At 41.8% G+C, this 14586-nt stretch overlaps 1 protein-coding gene across 4 annotated transcripts in view; it reads right to left on the bottom strand.

Moving 5' to 3' along the window:
• The window catches only part of CSNK2A1 (casein kinase 2 alpha 1), a 70587-nt gene that overhangs the window by 7016 nt on the left and 48985 nt on the right, over window positions 1–14586 (bottom strand). For 2 of the 4 annotated variants that reach the window (XM_055266448.2, XM_055266449.2), the window contains 6 exons: window positions 11896–12006; window positions 9415–9516; window positions 8318–8418; window positions 7079–7227; window positions 6025–6111; window positions 1754–3147 (listed from right to left, as the gene is read on the bottom strand). In XM_055266448.2, coding sequence (XP_055122423.1) covers window positions 3032–3147; window positions 6025–6111; window positions 7079–7227; window positions 8318–8418; window positions 9415–9516; window positions 11896–12006 — 666 coding nt within the window. In that variant the 3' untranslated portion in view covers window positions 1754–3031. Of the gene's footprint in view, window positions 1–1753; window positions 3148–6024; window positions 6112–7078; window positions 7228–8317; window positions 8419–9414; window positions 9517–11895; window positions 12007–14586 lie in introns of those variants that run through there. The other 2 variants (XM_055266451.2, XM_063633789.1) reach the window with 1 other exon arrangement.

Consider the following 14586-nt stretch of genomic DNA (forward strand, 5'->3'; position numbering starts at 1 on the left):
TTACAAAATATATTCCTCTGACAGTCCCACTCGAACAATTTAATCTATCTTATGTAAGTTGGACAGGCATTTCAAGTATAAGAAACAGAATTCAAAACGTGAAAACTGAGCCATCTATCACACACGGTGTCGGTTGGAGAAGCATATTGCTCAGGCTGCAGGGACATTTCATTTATTTAAATGTTTTTATTAAAAAAAATTAAAGACCTTCATGGCACAACTTCTTCCCAGCACAATTATGTTTTAGTTATACCAATTACAATACAATTACAACCAATAAATCAAGGTGGGGAGGGTCTTCTGGCTTCAAACTTAAAAAAAAAGCAGAGAAAGAGGGGAGGGACCACTTCAAACAAAGTTTAAAAATACTTTAAAAAAATCTTTCAGAGTAACTGCCAACATAACTTTTTATGTTGGCCATTCCATTTCCTGCCATCTAAGCAATGCAGACCCAGGTAGTGCTGAGGAATAAAGTGTCCCAATACAAGGTATACAGATGAGGTAATTTACAACAACACATAAGTTGTTACTCTGTAAACCCTTGCCTCCCCCCAACCCCCCACCCAATTGGGTCTTTTTTTTTTTTCTCTCTCTCCATGCTTCTGCAGTGACTCTAAGTAGCATTTTTAAAAACTTCTATTTATTTTAAAAGGCTCTTGGATGGCACCTCAGAGTCCTCTGCATTCACCTTCGGTTTCTTCCAAGGTCTGACGGGTGTAAGGAGGTCCAGCTGTCTGCAGCTCTCTGCATCAGCCTAAGCTACACCTAAATTTCCGAGCTACAAGGATAGGGTATGAAGTCTTGATTTACAACCCTCTCCCCACCTCAAAAGAAAGAACTCATTAGTTATAAGTGTCCTGTTCAAATCACAATCCAGTGCAAACATAATCACAAATTGCATCTCTGGCACATCTGGTGCTTTTAGCTTCTGCACAAATTCAACATGGTAACCCTCACAGCATTCTAGGGCATAAAAGGGTCAAGTACAATAAATATCCACTGTAAGTGGTCATAAGGAAGAAAATCACCCTGCCACACAGTCAAAATGTTTTCCCTTCAGCTCTATCGTTGAGAAGCGCTATAAAAGGAGGCTTTAGTGTCCTCTAAAGTTTACCATTATATTCACTAAAGCCACCACCTTGATAAAGTTACTAAAGCCAAGATGGGTTACAAAGTTAGATAAGTTCATTAAATTCAACTCCCCAAACAATTACGTTTACCTATGATGCCTAGGCGAGAAAGGCCTGTGAATCTATAAAGGTAGGAGAATGGGGAACTAAGATTTTAGGCCTTAAAATATGTTGGAAGAATTTTTCCTAGTTCCCACAAGCAGCTACTGTAATGAAATGACAGGAGAAAATACAGAGCTGATGGTTTTGCTATTGTGCTTAAAAAACTAGGCTTCCTCAGTGAAGCACCTGATAAACTTAGGTGGTTGGATTGCAGTGGAAAGTCCACTTTACACACACACACAAACACACAAAAACTGGCGACTTTTTCCATCCCCAATCCCTGCACTGCTGAGACACAAAATGAGTTTTATGGCAAAGGATCCTTAATCCCCAGAGACGCTTTGGCTTGTGGTGCTTTTTTTTAAGGCCTCTCTGCCCTGCCCGGTACCATGGGTCGAACGAGGGGTGTATAAAAATGGGGGCCTTGGGAAGCCTCCACGGTACAGGGCTGCAGGCCCCTCAGATGTGAACATGAGACACCCACCCAGCAAGACCTTTACACAGGGAACTTAAATCTAACCTTGATAAATAAAACCAAACGTTTATTTACACCAAAGAATTCCAACACTGGATCTTTCACATATGAAGGACAAAGTATTATATATATACACACAGCAAGGGGTGGCAGGGCTGTAACAAGAGAGTTTATAGTTTTCCCACAATTACAGGTCTACCATTTCAGCTTCAATGGAGATAGTGGCTCTGCTCCTACCTCTCAAGATACATTTACAAGACTGAGGAGCAGGTCTTCTCACTGGATGGCATGTGAGGGAAGGGGAAGGTCGGCGGAAAAGAAGGTAGAAAGCTTAAAATGGAACTCAGTGTGGCCACATCTCCCATTAGCTCTAGCATGAAACCTGTACAGACAATGTTTGTTTCTTTTGCCAAAAGCAGTAAGTTATGCCCAGTAACTAAATGAATTCAAAATGGCCAAGACAAAGAAAACCGAGAAAGATTTTGCCTTTCCCCTCCTACCAGCTATGGAGCACAGCATGTTGGGAGATGAACAGGGAAAAGGCCAAGGTAAGGAGCCTGGGAGGGAAGGTATCAACATTTTCAACTGAACTAAAACTAAAATTATAAATGAGTTGGATTTAGGGTTAGGTCAGTAAGCCATGATTCTTAATGAACAGAAGTTTTTAGTATCTGTCTGCATTTTGGGTAGATTTTCAACATCTCGATGTAACTAAGACACACTTCCACAAGAGCCACTAGGATAACCCCACTGAAGCGCTTATGGAGTAAAGTGATGTAAGTGACCAGCAGGCAGTCCACTGCTCCTACAGATTGGGTCCTCCCTTCCTTCTTTCCTTCCTGCCTTTCTTCCTGCCTCCCCTGAGAAGCTACATTTTTGTAATCTCTGGAGAAGAGCACGAGATACCAACCCCCTAAAGTGTGGGACGGTGGAGGAACAATGGTGGGAATGGGAAGAAATCTCCACCTAAATGCAGCAGCCGGGATTGAGGCTGGTTTATCTTTGTTCTTTTGTGATGAGGAACTAAATTTGGGAGGGGAGAAAAAAAAATTTGTCCATGAAATATTCCACCTGCAGGTAATTTTTCAGGGAATCCCCTGAGTTATGAAAAGTTCGAGTTAAAAAAAAAAAAAAAAGAAAAAAGAAAAAAGAAAATCAGCCTATTATAATTTTTTTTTATGACTGAACTACTATAAATCCACAAGCAACGGTTCAGACACGGTGCTTCAGAAGTGTTTCACCCCTCCCCGCCAGGCGCAAGCTGCATCAAGGAGAGGGTGGACTCCCCCACCTCTGCTCAGGCATCAGGAGACAGATAGGGCCGTTACTGCTGAGCGCCAGCGGCAGCTGGAACAGGCATCCCAAGGGGGTTGGCAGCAGCAATCACTGGTGAGCCTGCCAGAGGTCCAAGGGGTGAAGGGGTTGGCACTGAAGAAATCCCTGAAAGAAAAGAGTTGTCAGTGAGCCAAAGACACCAACCATGGCAATCTTACCACTTTCTCATAGCAGACTCTCTTAGCCGGATTTTTACATATACTTCAAGTCTGATCTTCACAAATTCAAGTTAAAGTGGCAAGTCCTTATCAATTTAAGAGACAGGTAAAGAAATCTAGGCTTGGACAATTTAAGGAGTTTGTCCAAAGTACACGATTAGCAAGTGGCAACCATGGTGGGATTCTAACCCAGGCCTGTCTAGGGCAGAGATGTCCACCCTGGTGACCAGTAGCCAACCACATGTGGCTGCTGAGCACTTGAAATATGGCTAGTGCAACTGAGGAACTACATTTTAAATTTTATTCAGTTGTAATTAAATAGCCTCACGTGGCTAGTCACTACCATACTGAACAGCACAGGACTGCAGTCAAAGCTCATGTGTTCTTACACCATGCTGTCTTGATAGCTGGCAGCTTTCAAAATTACTGAAAGTCAATTTGAATGGGGAAACAGCACTTTCTAAGATAAAATTTGTGTTTTGGAATTTATTTCCATTTGATTTCTTCCACCTCTCTAATCATGTTTGTATGTGTGTGTGTGTGTGTACACACAGGTAATACATTCACATGGTTCAAAATACAAAAAGTTCAAAAAAGTATACAAAGGCCAGGTGTAGTGTCTCACGCCTGTAATGCCAGCACTTTGGGAGGCCAAGGTGGGCGGATCACCTGAGGTCAGGAGTTCAAGACCAGCCTGGCCAACATGGTGAAACCCCATCTCTACTAAAAATACAAAAATTAGCTGGGCGTGATGGCAGGTGCCTGTAGTCCCAGCTACCTGGGAGGTTGAGGTGTGAGAATCACTTGAACCTGGGAGGCGGAAGCTGCAGAGGCTGAGATTGTGCCACTGCACTCCAGCCTTGGCCACAGAGCAAGATCTTGGCTCAAAAAAAAAAAAAAAAAAAAAAAGAGAACATTATTATATATTCTTCTCCACTCCTGCTCTAATAATGTATGAGAACATTATTATATATTCTTCTCCACTCCTGCTCTTAGACATGGCTCTGCATCTCACTTTTGTTTTGAGACAGTCTCACTCTCACCCAGGCTGGTGGGCAACGGTGCGATTTTGGCTCACTGCAACCTCTCCCTCCCCGTTCAAGCGATTATCTTTATTTTTTATTTATTTATTTATTTATTTTTGATTTTTTGAGACAGAGTCTCGCTCTCTCACCCAGGCTGGAGTGCAGTGGCGCGATCTCGGCTCACTGCAAGCTCCGCCTCCCGGGTTCACGCCATTCTCCTGCCTCAGCCTCTCCAAGTAGCTGGGACTACAGGCGCCCGCCACCACGCCTGGCTAATTTTTTGTATTTTTAGTAGAGATGGGGTTTCACCGTGGTCTCGATCTCCTTACCTCGTGATCCACCCGCCTCGGCCTCCCAAAGTGCTGGGATTACAAGCGTGAACCACCGCGCCTGGCCTCAAGCGATTATCTTGCCTTAGCCTCCAAGTAGCTGGGATTAAAGGCGCCCGCCACCATGCCCAGCTAATTTTTTGTATTTCCAGTAGAGATGGGGTTTCGCCATGCTGGCCAGGCTGGTCTCGAACTCCTGACCTCAAGTGATCCACCTGCCTCAGCCTCCCAAAGTGCTGGGATTACAGGCATGAGCCACTGCACCTGGCCCTGCATCTTGCGTTTTAAATTTCACATTATTGTATTGGAGTTGGAGATCTAACAGAACATGAAACTCTTATTCATTCTTTTCTCTGGCTGCATCACATTCCATTAAATGGATATACCATAAGTGATTTAACCAGTTTACTACTGACAGCTATTCTCAATGTTTTGTTATTACAAATAAGGCTACAAGTAAGTTTGGATATACATTACTCTGTACAGAGGTAGGATACTCAAGGGGTAAATTCTAGAAGGGAGCTAGTTTTTTTCTTAAAAAAGGGGAGGGCAACAGCAATTATTTGAGGGTATGTAAGTAAATGCCTTCACTACCAGATGTGCACCCACTTGGATGTTGCCTACATGCATAATTCTTTATTTATTTATTTTTTGAGACGGAGTTTTGCTCTGTCGCTCAGGCTGGAGTGCAGTGGCGTGATCTCGGCTCACCGCAAGCTCCACCTCCCAGGTTCCCGCCAATCTCCTGCCTCAGCCTCCTGAGAGCTGGGACTACAGGCGCCCGCCACCACGCCTGGCTAATTTTTTTTTTTGTATTTTTTTAGTAGAGATGGGGTTTCACCTTGTTAGCCAGGATGGTCTCAATCTCCTGACCTCGTGATCCGCCCACCTCGGCCTCCCAAAGTGCTGGAATTACAGGCGTGAGCCACCGCGCCTGGCCGCCTACATGTATAATTCTTATGCTATGTGCCTGTAGTTCCTTTGGAATAACTGGGTACTCTATAAAAATTCACTATACATCACAATGATTTTACTTATGTTTTTACAACTGATAGGCACTCTACAGTTGCTCTGGCAAATGTCACAGAACTGTCCTTGTACACATACACACCTATGTATAAACCCCACCTGTATACCCCATTTCTTAACATTGTTTCTAAGGGCCATGTAACTACTGTCATTTCAAACTACAAGATGAAATGGTGTATTTTTCCTTTTCATGGCTTGGCACTTTCAAGCCCCTATGCCAGAAATTTTCAGCCAGGAATGCTGGGATTCTAGCCTATAAGGGGACACCACACTCAACACAGTATCACTAAAGTATACCAAGTGTCAAGCATCCTGAAACCTGGTTAAAAAAAAGTCGTAAGGCCACCAGTACAGAGAAGGTATACAAGAAATCAGACCACAAAGCTAAGAACAGTAATTGACTTTCACATTTTTTTAAAGAAAATTTACCAATGAACTGACCTGACATCATATTGGCGCTGCTGACGGGCGTACTGCCCCCTGGCATGCTAGATGAACCCATTCGAGCCTGGTCCTTCACAACAGTGTCTAGAAAAGAGACAAAAAGGCTAGGTTCTGTTTTGCTTGAAAGATTAAACTAATGGTCTGGAAGCCTGAAAGCAGCCAGCTTCATTCAGCGATTTATTTATACTCTACATTATTCCCCAAAGAACTTAAGGTGGCAATTGCCTTCACCATGAATTAGACAAGTGGTAAAAAACAGAAATAGCTTTCCTATCAAACTGTGGTAAAAGCTAACCTTTCAATCAAATGGTAGAAATATGAAGTAATTATTTATAGTAGAGCTAATTTAATGAAGCTGGTCCTGTTGAGGTTTAATGGAGACAAGACACTATAACTCAGCAAAGACGGTAATATATTACCAGTGTGTCCACAGCCCAGTACCAAGTAGGCCAAAGCTATAGGTCCATGTAGGTTAGGCCTATGACCACATTCTCTATCCCAATCAGCCTATCTGTCTGCTTCAGGTACAGGAGATTGGGCAAAAGTATTAATGATTCAGTACAAAACCATCACATTATCACCGAAGGAAAAATGTAATGTTGCAGCTAACATCACAGTGAGGACGGGGTGGGTCTAAGTGGTATTTTCACTTAGGATGGCACAGGTGGCTATACTCACAAATCTAAGTCAAGGTGTTCATACAATTTTAAATTTGTAAGCCTCATTAGCTCTTTCCAATGAATGATTACTAGAGACAGGAAAGATACAGGGCTGTGTATTCTAATTCAACCATCCCAGACTGAGGCACTGAGAAGTGTCATCCTCACAGTATGAAAGTTTATTTAGGAATGCTCTTGTGTCATGTATTCTGTTACAGAAGAATTCTTCCAATAATTCTGCAATGTAGTTGCCATCACTATCCCCACTGGAAGAATCTGAGGCTCAGTGTGGGTGAATTAACTTTGCAGCAAGCTGACGAGCTGGGATTACGACTCTGTTCTATAGGACTCTGCGTCTGCACAAACTCTGTGGGCTAGATATCTAGACTCACAGAAATAGGGGTGCTCCATGGCCTCTCTTGCAGTAAGCCGTGACTGGTGGTCATATCGCAGCAGTTTGTCTAGGAAATCCAAGGCCTCAGGGCTGACAAGGTGCTGATTTTCGCTGTGGACAAAGCGTTCCCATCGCTTTCGAGAGTGTCTGCAGGACCAAAAGAGGGAATGAGAAATGGGCCACGTGGGCACAGAAGCCCAACATTTCATTCCTACATTTTTCTTAGTGGCTAATAGCCCAGACAAAAGCAAAGAGGGATCCAAACTCAAGAGAGTAGTCTTCCACCACTCTGCCACTGAGTGGGACATTAAAGCTAACTGGAGACAGGAAACAACATAGCTAGAGTAAAAAAAGACATCTGAGTCCTCTCAATTTTAAGAAACGTAATTCAGGTTACTTGACAGGACGTGACTGCTTTTGTGTAGCAAGGAGGGTCAGGTGGCTGGGCTCACCAGGCCTATTTCCCATCCCCACACATATTCCTGGCATCTCTGCCACTTGGCCAGCAAAAGCCTTTGCATTAGGAAAGTCCATCTCCTCCTGTTAAGTGGTTAAGTGTATAAGTACTATATCTAGTCACTACTGTTAAGAGTCGGTTGTCTGCACATAGCTTTTTTTTTTTTCTGAGACAGGGTTTCAGACTGGAGTGCAGCCACATGTTCATAGCTCTCTGTAGCATTCCCTCCTGGGCTCAAGGGAAGCTCCTGCCTCAGCTTCCTAGTAGTCTGGACTACTGCCACACATCACCATGCATGGAGTCGAGGTTCTCATTATGTTGTCCAGGCTGGTCTCCAACTCCTGGGCTCTAGTGATCCTCCTAAAGTTCTGGGATTACAGATATAAGCCACCGTGCCCAGCCTGCACATCAGTCTTAAAGCATGCATTTTCTACTTCAATTTCTTTCTCCTGGAGAGAGGTTTTTCACTTAAAGAAGCAAGGCAAATTTTGATTTTTGCCTCAACTGTAACGCTTCTACTAGAATCTATACTTCATTCATTTTGTAGGAATCCTCTAGCTATAACCCCTCCATCAAACTCCTGTGAGTTAATCTGAATAAAGGGCCATTCAATCCAATGCCTTTATCAGAGGCCTGCTCAATGCAGCATCCTGTGGCACTGGACCACTGACATCCTGACAGTGTTGGCAAAGAGAACATAACTGTTTTGAAGATCCTAAGTGCCAGTTCACTCTCAAAGTGCTTAAGCCACAGATGCACATATTGTGTTTCATGACTTACCTGCCCAAGATATCATTGAAACGTGGATCTAATTCAATGTTGTATTTGTCAATATAGTCATATAAATCTTCTGTCCCCAGAACCTTGGCTATCCTCACCAACTAGTATTAAAGAAAGACAAAAACCCATACCACAAGCATATTATATTAACAAATCAACAATTAACAATGATTGAATTTACATAAATGGGTCATCATTAGGTATGAATGCTACCTCCTAACAGTTTAGACTTCAACTCAATGTGATAGTGTTAGAAAAAGCAAACTACTTTAAAAACTGGTTTCTTCCTCTTGAAATGTCACCCTGGTGAACTCTTATTTTTCTCCCCTCAAAACCCAATTGAAGATGTCACTTCTTTTGGGAAGTTCCCACTGCACACTCAAACTACTCACCACTACTGCCTTTTGTGCCTTGTCCACACTTCTACTCTGAAGTTATGACTGTAATCTATTTTGTTGTCTGTTTGACTCCCTTACAAGATCAACTATGAACTATCTGAGGGAAGAACTATTCTTTCTTTTTTCTGTATTCCTCAGTACTGCATGACACTTGATACAGAGTTATTGACTTTAATGGAATTCAGGTTGTATTCTTTGACTCATTAAAATTGGACATGGTGCTCAAAGGGAACAAGGCAATGGTACCTTCCACAAGGTCCTAGAATCATTCCAGGTTCTTGTGAATGAAAGAGCCCTTTGCTCTTCAAGGGGGAAGTGGAGTTAGTTTAAGAAACATCTATAACTCAACCCATATAAAGAGACAAAAGGATCACAAGAAATACCACATATGGGCTAACATACTAGAGAAAACACCATATTGGAGAATAAGGTTTTATTAGGAGAATTCTAAGGTAATGTCCTATTTTAAAAATCTGGATGACAATTTATATGTATTCTTCACAATAAAACAAGCAATGCAAATGACAAAGACTAGGGGGGAAAGTCTGATTTCAAAAGGCTAAGCTGGTAGCTCCCAAAACATCAATCTAAGGATCAATATCAGGGTGGCTGAACAAACAGTGAACTGAAAATTATAGGCAGTTCTGGCTATCATTGCATTAGACCAGTAAATTTTTCAATGGGTATAACATGTATTACCTGATCATAATTGTCATGTCCATGGAAAAATGGCTCCTTCCGAAAGATCATACTTGCCAGCATACAACCCAAACTCCACATATCCAAACTATAATCATACATCTGCATAAAAGTTAATCACTGTTATTATCTGTGAATCCTCAGGCTTGTCACTTCAAAATAAAAAATTAATTTTTAAAATTAAAAAAAAATCACGCCACTGACTCAAAATCAAAACACTAATAACATCTTCATATATTTCTTTTTAGTCTTTTCTTTTCTTTCTTTCTTTTTTGGAAACAGAGTCTCACTCTGCTGCCCATGCTGGAGTGCAGTGGTGCAATCTTGGCTCACCACAACCTCCGCCTACCAGGTTCAAGCAATTCTCCTGCCTCAGCCTCCTGACTAGCTGGGACTACAGGAGCGTGCCACCATGCCTGGCTAATTTTGTATTTTTAGTAGAGATGGGGTTTCACCACGTTGGCCAGGCTGGTCTCAAACTCCTGACCTCATGATCCGCTCGCCTCAGGTTCCCAAAGTGCTAGGATTACAGGCATGAGCCACCGTGCCTGGCTAGTCTTTTCTTTTATGTATCTTTCACTCGGTTTTAAAACAATTTTTACTTTTTTTTTTTTTGAGACACAGTCTTGCTCGGTCGCCCAGGCTGCAGGGGTGTGATCTCGGCTCATTGCAACCTCAGCTTCCCAGGTTCAAGCAATTCTCTGCCTCAGCCTCCTGAGTAGCTGGGATTACAAGCGCCCACCACCACGCTTGGCTAATTTTTTTGTATTTTTAGTAAAGACAGGGTTTCACCATCTTGGCCAGGCTGGTCTTGAACTCCTGACCTTGTGATCCACTTGCCTTGGCCTTTCCAAGTGCTGGGATTACAGGCGTGAGCCACTGTGCCTGGCTCTTTTTTTTTTTTTTTTTAAAGACACAGGGTCTTTGCTCTGTTGCCCAGGCTGGAGTGTAGTGGCGTGATCATAGCTCACTGCAGCCTCCAACTCCTGGGCTTAGGCCTCCTGAGTAGGTAGAATTACAGGCATACACCACTATGCTCAGCTAATATACATACTATTTTGAATTGTTTTCTTCACTTACACACACACACACACAAACCTCCAAATTGTTAACCCATGGAGACCATCTAATGTGTATCATTAGTATTTTATTACATAAATGTTTTAGAATTCAATCTTTAATTTTCCTATAATAGGACAGTGTTCTGTTTTTCACAATTACTATTAGTAATACTGTAAAAACTATTTTTATGCATAAAATGCTTTTTGAACTCAGGGCTATAGCTTTTAGACCCCAAGAAAGAAATTCCTACAAGAACAAAGAGTCTGAAACTTTTAAAATCAACTAATAACCTGGAAAGACTGGGCATAAAAGATACTCCCAAGAAAACTTTAGATTTTTAAACACTTGGCAAATCTATTATTAATTTGGTTCCTTTCTCCTTTTTCTGTGAGGAGAAAGAAGGCTTTTTGGGGGAGCTGGGGAGAAGACCTTTTTATTTAGTATACAATTCAGAAGAACAAGAAAACATTCTTGAATTTACTCTGAAGATTGGTTAAGCTTAGTTACAGGATAGGCATGGTGGCTCATGCCTGTCATCTCAGCACTTTGGGGAGCCAAGGTGGGAGGATGGGTTGTGCCCAGGAGTTTGAGATCAGCCTGGGCAACACAGTGAGACTTTCTCTCTACACACAAAAAAAATTAAAAATTAGCTGGGTGTGGTAGTGCACGTCTGTAGTCCCAGCTACTCAGGAGGCTAAGCTGGGAGGATCACTTGAGCCCAGAAGTTCGGGGCTGCAGTCAGCTATGATCATGGCATTGCACTCCAGCCTGGGCAACAGAGCAAAACCCTGCCTCAAAAGACAAACAAAAAGCCGGGCGTGGTGGCTCATGCCTGTAATCCCAGCACTTTGGGAGGCCGACGCGGGTGGATCACGAGGTCAGGAGATCGACACCATCCTGGCTAACACGGTGAAACCCAGTCTCTACTAAAAATACAAGAAAAATTAGCTGGGGTGGTGGTGGGCACCTGTAGTCCCAGCTACTTCGCAGGCTGAGGCAGGAGAAAGGCATGAACCTGGGAGGCGGAGCTTGCAGTGAGCTGAGATCATGCCACTGCACTGCAGCCTGGGTGACAGAGTGAGACTCCGTCTCAAAAACAAAAATAAAACAGCTTACAATTCTCAAAACAGTTCTGGAACTGCTGATTATAGAACATATCTTTGGCTACTTTCCCTCAAGTTAGGATCAAATGCAAACCTATTCATATTCTACTGACATTATGACAATAAAAGTGATGTAAGTCATGGTACATGAATTAAGGTGATTTATATTTTACATTTCATATAAAAAGGACAGCTGTGAATGTGCATTAAGTGGCCTACCTAAATGCACAAAATGATAACTTTTTTTTTTTTTTTTTGGTAAATTATGTGCAAAATAAACACAGGACCAAAATTGTGCCTGCCCTTCTCTTCTCACCTGATAGTCTACAAGTAGCTCAGGACCTTTGAAGTATCGGGAAGCAACTCGGACATTATATTCTTGGCCAGGATGATAAAACTCAGCCAAACCCCAGTCTATTAGTCGTAGCTGAAAAAGAATAAATCATGAGCAATTTTATCTTTCTCTAAGCTACCCCCATTGTGCCATTAGCATACTCTTCATAAAATATACCAGACACGTCACTCTCTACTGAAACTGCTTCACTGACTACTTATAGCCTTTAGGATGAAAATAAGACTTCTTAGTTTGACATACCACTTTCTCCATGATTTTGTTCCTGAAAGACACAATCTCATTTGTGCTTTTACAAATTTCTTAAACTGCTCAATGACTAAAATGTCCCAACTACCCAGCCTATAATCCTATTGGTAGGCATTTCCTTAACTTTTGGGATATTTAAGTCAGCTTCTCGATGAAGTCTGATCATTGCCTTCAGCCCCCTGAATTTTAGATATATTTCCTTAACAGAACCTGAACTCTTTATGTTTTCTACCTTTCTTTTTCAATATGGACGACAAACTCCTTGGGGGTAGGGACTGTTTTATTCACCTTTGTAATTTTCAGAATTCAACATAATGCCTGGTATACAGGAGAAAAATGAATAAATATTTGCTGGATAGATGAAATAATAGAAAAGTCATACAACACAGCTTTTTACCAAAATGCGTCCTAAACATGGAAAAAGGGGTAAGAGGCAAGCTTATCTGCCCACTGTGCATAGCATGACCACAATCTGAAGTGCCAGCAGTAGGCCCTGAGGAATAACATCGGACTGCTCTGGCACTAAGTTTACTGCCTATATCTCAAAACTAAACCTTTGATTACTCCCTGCAAAACCACCTCCACTCATAGTCCCCCGCTGCTGAGTTAAAGGTGATACTCATCCTGTCATACAAGCCAAAATTTAAGATTCACCCTGGATTCTTGTTTCCCTCAAACCTCACATTTAATCTGTCAAAAAATCTGAAGGTTCTATCATATTCTGACCATTATCATGACCTCCACTGCCACTGCCCCGATCCAAGCCACCACCACCTCTTGTTTGATATACTGCCATAGCCCCTTCTCCTAACTGGTCTCACTGCTTTCACTCTTGCCCTCTAGTCTAAACAGTTTAATAAATACTAAATAGTTTAATAGTTATTTAAAAAATAATTAAATATTTAAAAATAAACAGCTTTTTAAAAGGATTGTTCAGGTTGCTATGGAGAGATTATAGATTCATAGGAAATTGCAAAAGTAGTAGAGATTCTCTGCACCCTTTACCCAGTTTCCCCTAATAGTAACATCTTATGTAACTACAGTACAATATCAAAATCAAGAAACTGACATTGGCACAATTCAGAAAGATCTTATTCAGGTTTCACCAGTTTTACATGAACGCATGTGTTTGTGTGTGTGTTTCTGTGCAATTTTATCACATATGTAAGTTCATATGATCTCCTCAACAAGATATAGAACTATTCCATCACCACACACATGTCCTGTGTGTTAGCCCAACACCTGGCAACCCCTCTGCTCTTTATCTCTATCATTTTGAGAATGCTACAAAAATGGAGTCATTGGCATATAACTTTTTTTGATTGCCTTTTTTCACTAAGCATGAGATCCATCCAAGTTGTTGCATGTATCATACTTCTTTCCTTTTTATTGCTGAGAAATACTACTTCATAATAATATTATATGGTATGGATATGCCAGTTTGTTTAACCATTCCCTCATTGAAGGGCACTTTTCCCCATTTTTTTTTTTTTGAGATGCAGTCTTGCTCTGTCACCCAGGCTGGAGCACAGTGGCACGATCTCGGCTCACTGCAACCTCTGCCTCCGGGGTTCAAGCAATTCTCCTGCCTCAGCCACCTGAGTAGCTGGGATTACAGGTGCATGCCACCACGCCCGGCGAATTTTTGTATTTTTTAAGTAGAGACGGGGTTTCACCATGTTGGCCAGGCTGGTCTTCAACTCCTGAACTTGTCATCTGCCTGCCCTGGCCTCCCAAAATGATTACAGGTGTGAGCCACCGCACCCAGCTTTTTCCCCCAATTGTAAGCTATTACAAATATAGTTGCATTCATATATAGGCTTTTGTGTGGACCTAAGATTTTGTTGCTCTGAGATAAATGCCGCTGCAGGATTGTATGGTAAGCATATGTTATCTTTTCAAGAAACCAATCAACTATAAAACAATAGTTAAGCATTTTCCAAAATGCCAAACTTTGCATTCCTACCAGCAGTGTACGAGAGATCAAGTTTCTTCACATTTTTGCCAGCACTTGGTACCATCACTATTTTTTATTTTAGCTGTTCTAATAGATGTGTAGTTAACTTTTAAATTTCAAGTGAGAACATGCTAAAGCTTAGAATATGCAAAAGCTCTCTATCTTCAGAGAAAAGGTCTAACAATGACCAGTAAGGTTTTACACGATTTGGTTTTACCTCTTTGATCTCATTTCCTTCTTCTTTCCCTGCATTCATTCTGTCCCAGCTTTATCCTTGCTGCTCTTCCAATATGCCAAACATATCTTTACCTGAAGGGCTTTTGTACTTGCTATTTACTCTGCCCTGGGACATGTTTCTTCATAAGACTGCATGGCTGGGCCCCTTCCAGTGCTCTCTAAAATGTCACCTTTCCAATGAAACCTTCCCTTATAACTGGTTTAAAACTGCA

Source organism: Symphalangus syndactylus, chromosome 24 (assembly GCF_028878055.3).
Source record: "Symphalangus syndactylus isolate Jambi chromosome 24, NHGRI_mSymSyn1-v2.1_pri, whole genome shotgun sequence".
NCBI classification, from domain to species: Eukaryota; Metazoa; Chordata; class Mammalia; order Primates; family Hylobatidae; genus Symphalangus; species Symphalangus syndactylus.